At 49.8% G+C, this 10,098-nt stretch overlaps 1 protein-coding gene across 2 annotated transcripts; it reads right to left on the bottom strand.

The window, feature by feature from the left end:
- Nucleotides 1–686: 686 nt before the first annotated feature.
- LOC126404275 (uncharacterized) lies at nt 687–8,719 on the bottom strand. 2 transcript variants are annotated; one of them, XM_050067376.1, is made up of 4 exons: nt 8,507–8,719; nt 5,113–7,667; nt 4,881–5,015; nt 687–3,756 (listed from the first exon to the last, which is right to left on the bottom strand). In XM_050067376.1, exons 1-4 carry the CDS (start codon nt 8,591–8,593, stop codon nt 1,323–1,325), a joined length of 5,211 nt encoding a protein of 1,736 aa, XP_049923333.1. In that variant the 5' UTR covers nt 8,594–8,719; the 3' UTR covers nt 687–1,322. The 2 variants fall into 2 exon arrangements, with proteins under 2 accessions (XP_049923333.1, XP_049923335.1); XM_050067378.1 differs by having other exon boundaries at nt 4,881–5,012.
- Nucleotides 8,720–10,098: the final 1,379 nt, after the last annotated feature.

The raw sequence follows: 10,098 nt of genomic DNA, 5'->3' as shown, positions 1-10,098 counted from the left end.
TCTTGGTGACTATTTTTCTGTCAATGGACTAATCAATTTATGGAAATACACTTTGATCCAGATGTTCCGTTGATAACTGCTTAGAAAGATAAATCAAGTGTCCAACTGGAGAAGAATAAAGTTAATAATGGCTTACAAGTCATGAGCACATTTGAATTTATGGCATTTAATTGACAGCGGTACCAAGTTATTAGCAGGCTCTAAAAGAATCTGCACCCACAGATTTTAGGAATATAGATGCTTCTTGTAATTCTGGCAACTTTAAATCAAAGTTGTAGTGAGAAGAAATGTCAAAAATAAGATTAAATGTTGATAGTTTGTTCGCTCTGCCCCTTATTGAAGCTTCCGTTTTAACAGCCGTGTGTCCCACAGTTTGTTGACTCACTTTTTCATAAAATATTTAAATTTTTTCTTGAAGTATTCAACATTAAATCAAATGTCTGATTCAAAGTTTCCACTAAAATCTACGAAGGAGTTCTAGGTTTCATTCATTTTAGGTTTAAATGTATTGTGTGAGGTTGTTTTTGTTCAAAAACAATTGTTATCATAAATGAACACAAACAAAAACATTCCACAGATTTTCATTTTGGATCACCGCTGCAAACAATTAAACAATTCGCAGATTCCGTTCAGGCCTAATTTTTTGCTATATCAGGATCTGGATTGACATACACACAAACAGCGTCTCACTTTCTGACCAAACTTTATTCTTTGATTCGTGAGGTTTTCCTACAGAACGTTTTACACTCACACACATTCACACACACACTTACATGTCCAACACACCAGGATGAAACTGCAGCTCCATCCAGACATTGACGGATATTTCCAATGTGACTGGACTTTGCGTCTTACCTCCTGAATTCCTCAGAAGAAATCAAAAATATTTTTTTTTAAATCATCTTTTCGTCCTTGGTAATCAGATGATTTAATCGCTAAAGAAGCTGTTTAAAACCTAATTTTAACAATTTGATTTATTCTATTGCTTCTTCAGTCGCAAACTAAAAATTGTTACATTAAAAATGTAAAAATATACGTCAGTACTTGAGACTGAATATATCGATTTGTCCATGTCACATCTGAAAATAATTACTGAACAACGTTCTTCACACACAGACGTACGGCATCAAACAGCATCGTGATCTCCGGGATGAGGCGGCAGAAAGAGGTTACATCTTAATGAACACAATTTATCTTATAAACAAAAATAATAACAGGTTAAAAAAAAAATCAGCAGTTCTTTCATCATATTTTCTTAATTAAGAATTCAAAACATTTAAATCTCTTCTCATTCCAGAAGTTTGTGTGTGTATGTGTATGTCCTACGTGGCAGAGTGCGTGTGTGTATTCCAGACGCTGCTGGCCGAGCGTTCGTCAATGGGCGACTGAGAGTCTGAGTGGGCATCAATGGAGGCGTCAGAGTTCCACTGGTTGTCAACAGACTGGTGGGAAGATGTGATGACATATTCAGTGGGGAGCTGAAAGTCTCTCTGGGAGTTTTTTGGATGAGAGTCAATGGGGAGGTTATGTTTTGGGCAGGCATCAATAGAGATCTGTGGGTTGGATCTGGAATCAAAGTGGTTGCGAGGTTTTGAATGAGAGTCGGTGAGGTTGAGAAGTTTTGAGTGGGATTCAACGGTAGGCTCGGACTGTGAGCTGCACTTTTTATGTGATGTGTGGAAGGTAGCGGAGGGTAAGGCTGTGTGGTTCAAGTGTTCATCCATCATGGCGCGGACAGAGACAGAAGAATGTGCATTACCAGGTGGCACAGGATTTGTATGATGCAAATCAATGGGTGGCAGGTGACCATGGGGCGATCTCACCCCATGATTCACTATTGATGTTGCTTTGCTGTCCGTCAGTCCTTCTGAAGCTGCAGTGGAAGAGTGGAGGTCAACTCTGAATTTGGGACTACTAGGATGCACGTCAATGGGTGACAACCTGCCACTGGTAGCTGTTGTTGGCACTGAGCTAACTCTACAGGGTAGACGCCTTTCTGAAAAGTCCTCTCTCAAACTGGACAGGTGAGAGTCAATGGGTGAGCAGAGATTCTGTGTCCTTGAATCAATGGATGAAACGAAAACAGGCGGTGATGTGTCATTAAAGTTGACTCCTGAGAAAACATCACCACCTCCCGGTGTCCCTTCAGCAGAAACACTGCTGGAAGGATGGGGATCAACGGGTGCTACCCGACTGGAATTTGAGCTCATAGTGTTACTCCTGGAGGTAGAGTCAGTGTGAGCTGGTTTCTCTCTGAACCAGCCAGTTTTGGCCAAATGGAAATCAATGGGAGATAAAGAATTTACAGGCTGCAAGTCAATGGGTGAAGATCTATGACCAGAGGAAGATATTTCCTTTGTGCTGTCACGACCGGAATGTACCTTTGAAGAATGAAAAGAACTGAAGCCCAGATGTGAAATGCAGTCAGCACTTGTGGAACTATTTTCCAACCCAGAAGAAGAATGGAAATCAATGGGATGTTTGTGACTCATGGAATGGATGCTGACAGTTGATGCTCCACGTTTAGAAGGAGCAGTTGAATGGGAGTCAATGAGTGCTAGATGACAGGATGAATGCATGTCATCAGCTAAAATGCTGCTCGTAGACGCCGGCTCTCCTCTCTGTGCCATAGTGTTTGTGACATGTTGGTTCAGCGCTGAAATGCCAGGGATGGCCTGATTGTCTTTAGGCAGCTCAGCACCCAAACAGGAGTCAATGGAGGAGACAGCAGGATCTGAATTAAGGTCAACATGAGAATTTACACCAACTGGGTCAGCGCCAACAGAGGTACATGGTGAGTGCAAGTCAATCGGAGATATGGGCGACAGGTGTGGGCTTCCATGATCTTTGTGTTTTAATGGCGGTGGAGTATTTCTGTTGTATGACCTTACAGGACTTGCCCTTTTCAGGAGTGGAGGGGCGTCCTTGCCCTCCTCTCTGACCCTACACTCCTTAGGTTGCTCAAGAGGAGGTAGCGGGCGGATGGAGGTACGATATGTCGGCAAGTCAGAGCCCCGATTTTCGTCCACAAGATCATAAGACAGTCGCTTGTCAGACAAATCTGTATTATGATATCTTGTCTCAGCCAACCAGTCGTCCTGGGTTGAGCGAGACTGACTGACCTCACACTGTTTCTTAAAACGCTTGTTTCTGGTTTCAGGTGAACGGCTGGGCTCAAAGTTCAGAGAAAGGTCACATTTAGGTGCAGTGATTCCCTTTAGGTCATTGAGGATGGTTGCTAGCAGATGGCTGTCAGAGGTCGACACCTCAGCGTCTCTTTTGCGGACCAGATTTGTTGATGTGGCAGCAGCATCGATCGCTCCTGTTGGCTGAGAGCCGCCCTCCACACCTCCTGCTCCTGTCTGATTACCAGGAGCTGTTAACTTTGTATCAGCCATTCTCATTTGTCCTTTATCCTCATCCAGTCCCAGCAGTGAACCGCTCTCTTCAACGTTTTCCACGTCCACGTCATGATCACTGTTGTCAATGGCGATGGGACCTGCAGCCTCCGGTTGGTCCGCTGGCTCGGTCTCTGACCCATCAGACCCTCGGTCCAGGATGTCAACAGGAAGCTCGCCAATTTCTGCATTCAAGGCTCCGCCCACACCAGCGGAATGCACCAACGGGAGAGGAGGAAGGTCTGAGAAGTCGACGGTCTGCTGGCTGCTGAGGGGACTGCTGCTGCTGCTGTGGTTGTTTTTGTTGTTGGCGTCGTCGTGGCTGCTGTCGCTGTCGAGGGTGATGATAACCGGCGAGCTGCGACAGACGGACAGAATGTTAACACTCTTTATCCAACATCACAGTGAACTGAATATCTTTGGTAATATCACACGTTTTAACCAAATCGAACGTTTCCTACAGAGTCAGTTAACGGTGATGAATTTGGCACTTGATTAGGGCCCTTGGAACCGTCTGGTGCAAGGACTCGATTGAAATCACTCTGTTATTATTTCACAAAATGAATTGCTGCGTTGAGGGGCTAAAGATGCTCAAAAACTCACAAAACTTTGTACATGCATAACAACTGATGAAAAATTTGATATTTTATGGATTTTGTGCTTGAATGCGACAAAATGTCTCGATAGCGAAATGTCTTGATTCAGCTATCAGCCCCTGTGTTATGTTTCACCTGTAACCCCTTTCCACCAAACTGGCTCTGGTTCTTGAAACCTTTGTTCTATCTAGGGAACCAACCCACGTTTCTTTCAGCTTTGGGCGGAACCATTGTAGTCATCCTAAACCCAACAGGAAGTCAGCCATTTTGAATTCAATTTTTATTTTTTGGGGTATTTTCAGGTATTGTGTTTTGATGATGAACTCCGAGAGATTTCACTTGCCTTGATGATACCAAATTAAGAAGCTTTTCGTTGAAGGGTGTGGCTATGGCGAGGCGTTGAAATTCTATTGGTGCTTCACAAAGTCAAGGAAGGATCCTTAAAAGGCTGAATTTCAAGGATGTAATCGAATCCCGCCAGAGGACTGTTCCAATGTCAAGGACCCTTCGAATTCTACCAAGGACCGAGTCCTTCCTTCAGAAAACTTTCTTTAATGATACACACCTGGGCACTCACTGGCCTGTTCCAATGTGTGTTCACCGAATGCTAAGAAGGAGTATTGCCTAGCCTCTGTAGGACCAACCAACCAACCAAGGAAGCATCCTTGACTCTGGGAAGCACTGAATGTTTTGCCATGAAAAAGGAAGTAGTTTGTAACTCTACTGTATGTGGTCAAATCTGCCTCAAACTTCTCATGTCTGATTAGAGTAAATGCACAGCTGTGTCAACCAACATCCCGCCAGCAACCCCATTGGCGGCGAGGTACGAAGGGGTGCTCATCGCTGCTTGCAGCTTTAATTCAAATTTACGACTGACATGCTGTACCTGCTGTGTTGTGTGTTGCGGTGTCGTTTCCTGCGGCGTTTGCGTGCGGGGGATTGTGTCATGCTGGAGGTGATGGTGCCCTCATAAATGATCTCCACGCTGGGACTCCGGTCTTCTCTGCTCCTCCTGCTGCTGCTGGAGGACGGACAGGAAACAGGTTTACACTTTTTGTTCATGACAGAAACGTCTACAATGTCATCTCAAAACAGAAACAGGAGGTGTCTCCTCTCACCTCTCTCCGACATCCCTCCTCTGCCTCTCTCTTCTCCTCCCCCCATCTCTCCCCCTCTTCCTCCTCTCCTTCACCCCCCGCTCCCTCCTCTTCTCCCTGCAGTGGCTGCTGCTCGGCCTCCAGGTGGGGTCCTTGTCATCGCTGTCCAGGTGGCGGCTCTTATACTTCCTCTTCCCGCCTGGTTTTTCTCCATGGTGATTGTTGCTGGGGGAGAGCGAGGGCGTCTGTGCTGTCGGTGACGACGGCTGTGGGGAGGAGCAAAGGGGTGAGGAGGAGAAGGAACGGGAAGGTGAGGAGACGGAGGAGGTGAGAGGAGAAACCTGGGAACATGGGTACTCCCAGCTGGAGTCGTCTGGGCTAGGCGGCAGTGGCGAGCCTGACTCAACGCTGGAGTGAAATGGCGAGGGAGAGCGGTGACGCATCAACGCAGGATAAATGGAGCGGTTTGGGTTGTACAGGGTGCCGCTCTTCCTGAGCCGGTCGCCGCTCCTGTCCCGCCCTCTCCTCCTCCTTTTCTTCTTCCTCCTCTTCTCCCTCGTCACTTCGCTGCAGGACTTCCTGTCTCTCCAGCTCTCCCGTCGCAGCTCGCTCTCTCCAGGCGTCACCGGGCTGAGAGTGCACACAGAGTTTCTTCCCGAGCTGCCCGACCACGAGCGTGCACGTGAGCGGTGCTCCTCATCTTTCTCCTTTGACTGGTCATCCTGCTCGCGGCTGCAGGCGCCTGACGTAGAGGGGGGGATTGTGGGTAGGTAGGAGAGGGGAGGAGTGGTGGAGGGGAGGGGAGGAGGTTTCTCAGCTGCGTTCTCCTCCTCCTTCTTCTTCTCCTCCTCTTCCTCGGTGTCGGAGGAGAGCTGCACCAACTCAGGAGTCCGCTCCGCTATTGGCTTCTTGTATCCGACTATGAGACACTCCTCCTCCTCGTCCCGCTTCTCCCCGGCCTCCTCCTCATTGGCTGCCTCCTGTGGGGCGGGGCTAAAAGACAGCGAGGCGAGCGAACATGACGGCTCGGCGGTGGAGTACGAGGGTCCTGGAGTCTCATCGTCCCAGGCGGACAGACTGAGACAGCTTCCTGCTTGGATGACATCATCGTGAGCGCCCCCCGCCCTCACCAGCTGCCTCTCCTCTGATCTTCCTCCCACCTGCCTCTCTTCTTCCTCGCCCTCTGATATGGCGATGACCGAGCTGCTCTCGCTGGAGCTGCTCGTGCCGTCCAGCTCCAAGGCAGCAGCCGGTGGCTCGTACACCGCCTGCAGGTCGTAGTTTTCCAGGCTGAGCGGCGAGCGGGCGAAGCTGACCAGTTCATGTAGAAAGTGGTCGGTGCGGGCCAACAGGAAAGGTCGCAGCTCTTCTTCTACGGTGGGCGTGTCCTCCAGACCGTGGCGGGCAAGCCGTGCCATGATGATGCGCTGGACGATGTCGACGAGTGAACCGTGTGCACCATACAGCACCGTGAGCTCCCGCCGCAGCCAGGGGCGGAGTCTGTTCAGGTGGGTGGGGTTGCGGCGGAAGCTCTCTGCTGTGATGTCACGCTGCTGCTGCTGCCCCTGGTTACCATTGCCATTGATTCCAGCAACGCCACGAACCCGTATGCCGCTCCGGTAGAGAGCACGGCGGAAGGCCACTGTCTCGCGCTCCCTCAGCCGCCGCACAGTTCCACCTTCTCGCTGCAGCCGCTGCCTCGCCACCAGTCGGGTCATTAGCCGCCGTGAAGCCCGGTCGTTGGGGCCCACAGGTGCCACCGCTCCCCCGAGTCCCGTCAGCCCCTCAAATATCACGCCACGCTCCGCCAGATCAGCTCCTCCCCTAATCCTCTGCTCCTCCAGGTCCTCTCCCTCCTCACTGTCCTCTGCCACAACGGGAGAGACAGCGGGATGGTGAGGAAGAGGAGGGAGAGCCAGAGGAGGAGAGTCAAGGTACCACTCCCACACCCCCGACCTCCTGCCTCTCCCCCCCCTCTCCCTCCTCCGCCTCCTCGTGTTTGTCTCCCCGCCGTCCGGCCCTCTGTGCCTCCTCAGCATCAGCCTCATCTGGTGGTCGCTCCTCGCTGCCGAAGCCATCGCCGCCACCATCGCCACAGTGGCAGCGACGCTGCTGTTGGCGGGCGCCGGCCGCAGCGTGTACTCCTTGAAGTCGTCCTCAGCGCGGACGGAGTGCAGGATGGAGGCGAAGGGCTGCTTACAGAGCGGACACTCAGCCTTGTTGTGCGACCACTCCTGGATGCAGGGGAAGCAGAAGCGGTGCAGGCAGCGGTCCAGGTACGCCAGGTTGTTGAAGCGGTCCAAGCAGATCGGACACTTGGAATCAGGCGATGCCTCCTCCGCCGCCATCACTGCCCGCGCCGATGCCGAGGCAGAGGAGGAGGAGGGAGGAGGAGACGAGGAGGAGGAGGCGGCAGCAGCTGTGGTTGACGTGGTGGTTTTCCTCCTGCTGCTGCGACCACTGCTCTCTCGGCTCCTCTCCTCTTCCTCCTCTGGCTGACCGCCTCCTGCTGCGGCACCTGCGGCCACATTGTCACGGCGACGCACTCGCAGCTTCATCCGTGTGGGCGCCATCACCTGGAAACACACAGGAGGAGGGATTAATGACTGACCAGGTGACAAATGTATCCCCGTCGTTGACTTTTGACTTCAGTTTTTTGGGGTTCAGCTTTAAAAACCACATTATATTACTATATTTTAATGTTTCCAGATTATACTTTAATACTTTTACCAAAGGAACAGTTCAAAGCTGCACTCTTACTCTAACAGAGTATCCTCACAGTATGATATTGTTACTTTTACTGCAGTAAAGGATCGGAATACTTCTTCCCTCGCTGCTTTACTGCTCTCGTCTGAATCAACCACAGTAAACACATTTATATTACACAGAATAATAAGTATACAGTTTATATAGAAGGTTAAAATGATCCAGCATGTTTTAACATCTGTTCACCAAACTCCATCAGCAAATTTGTCGTTTTAGTTTTCTCACAGAGCCAGTACAGTGACGCTCATGGTAGAAAATAAACTTTAAATATTTCCAAGTATAAAACAACCTTGTCACTAATTCGGGGCAGAAATCATCAGTGTAACTGAGTATAGTTACTGTGTGCTGTTGGTATTGTTACTGCAGTAACGGATCAGAATCCTTCCGCCACAGAACAAGACTACATTACTGACATTGCTAGCTGCTAACAGACTAGCATGCTAACACATAGCTCTGTTAGCATTTAGCCAAGCGGCGGTTCAGATGTTCTGCTTGTGTCAAACTCAGTGTTTTTCACACCCCGCGATGAGCACCGGCACCTGTGTGCCGTGATGTGCTCACACTGATAAACGGAGCTCCGTTACAGACACAAAACACCGAAAGGTTGCTGTTAGCCTGTTAGCATGCTAGCACGGTTAGCTTTCCGGACCTGAGCAGCAGAAGTAGACTCTCCAGGTCGCTTCTCATCCGGGGTTTTTCTCCTCCTCCGGGCTGAAGTCCGCACCGTGAGCGGCATCCGCCGTCAGCGAGGACACCGGTGCACCGGGCTCCGCTGCTCTGATCCGTTTACACCGACACTCCCGTTAGAAACAGAGACATCTGTGTCGCTCGGACCGGAGCCCCACACAGCTGGAATGAGAAAGATGCCGCGGTGGATGATGGGACAGTTTTTTTTGTTGAGCCAAAGATCGTCAATAAGGGAGAAACTCACTCATAACACAACATATGAAATTACCCAATGTAACGAAGTACTTTTACTCAAGTAGCCACAGAGTCGTAATTCAACTTCTGCTGCTTTATCTTGATAGTCCGACTCCACCACAGCTCAGAGGGAAATACTTTACTGTAAATCACTGAAACACTGACGCAGCATTTTACTGCAAAATCTACACGTTCACTTTACTGGCAGTACTTGCATACTTTTATTTCAGTCAGGTGTTAAATGCAGGGCTTTGACTTGTAGTGGGTTCGTTTTTGTAGCGTGGTTTTAACAGCAGTAAAGAATCTGAGTACTTCTTCCACTACTGTGTACCCCAGACCTCCCTCTCCTCAGCAGCACTCTCCAGCTCCTCCTGGAGGACCTGAGGTGTTCCCAGACCAGATGAGATATATAATCCCTCCAGTGTGTTCTGGGTCTGCCCCGGGGCCTCCTACCAGCGGGCCATGCCCAGAACACCTCTAACAGGAGGCGCCCAGGAGGATCCTGATCAGATGTTGAACCACCTCAACTGACACCTTCTGACGCGAAGGAGCAGCGGCTCTACTCCGAGCTCCTCCCCCTATCTCTAAGGCTGAGCCCAGACACCCTGCAGAGGAAACTCATTAAGACACATGTATCCACGATCTCTTTCAGTCACTACCCAGAGCTCATGACCATAGGTGAGGGTCGGGACGGAGATGGACCAGTGCAGAGGGAACAATCCACTGGTTTCCAGCAGAGAACCATGGCCTTAAACTTAGAGGTGCTGACTCTCATGCCGGCTGCAAACCACCCCGCGTTCTTTCTTCAAGTCCACAAAGCACATGTAGACTGGATGGGCAAAATCCCACGACCCCTCCAGCAGCCTCACAAGGGTAAAGGACTTGGTCCACCATCCCACAGCCAGAACAGACTCCGCATTGCTCCTCCTGAATCTGAGATTGGAGCCTCCTTTCCAGCACCCTGGATTAAACTTTCCCAGGGAGACTGAGCAGTGTGCTACCCCAATAATTGGAGCACATCCTCCACTCGCCTTTTTAAAAAAGAGAACCACCACCCTGGTCTGCCACTAAGTAAATAATATATATAAAAATGTACTTCATTGGCGAGCATCACCCCTGCAGCCATCACACTCAGTGCTGGTGTCCAACAGGGACGTGTGCTCGGCCCACTGCTGCACTACCTACACTTATTCATATGCTGTCATTTATATTTTTCTATATGCTTATAAGTCAGACTTGTACAGACTTTCTGTGTTGCACTGCATGTTAGCACATTGTTTTATGTGTTCATTGTTTTACACAGAGGACCAGGAGGAACCT

Source organism: Epinephelus moara, chromosome 17, assembly GCF_006386435.1.
Source record: "Epinephelus moara isolate mb chromosome 17, YSFRI_EMoa_1.0, whole genome shotgun sequence".
Classification (NCBI taxonomy): Eukaryota; Metazoa; Chordata; class Actinopteri; order Perciformes; family Serranidae; genus Epinephelus; species Epinephelus moara.
The sequence above is the reverse complement of the archived record's forward strand: the minus strand, read 5'-3'. Positions and strand labels throughout refer to the sequence as shown.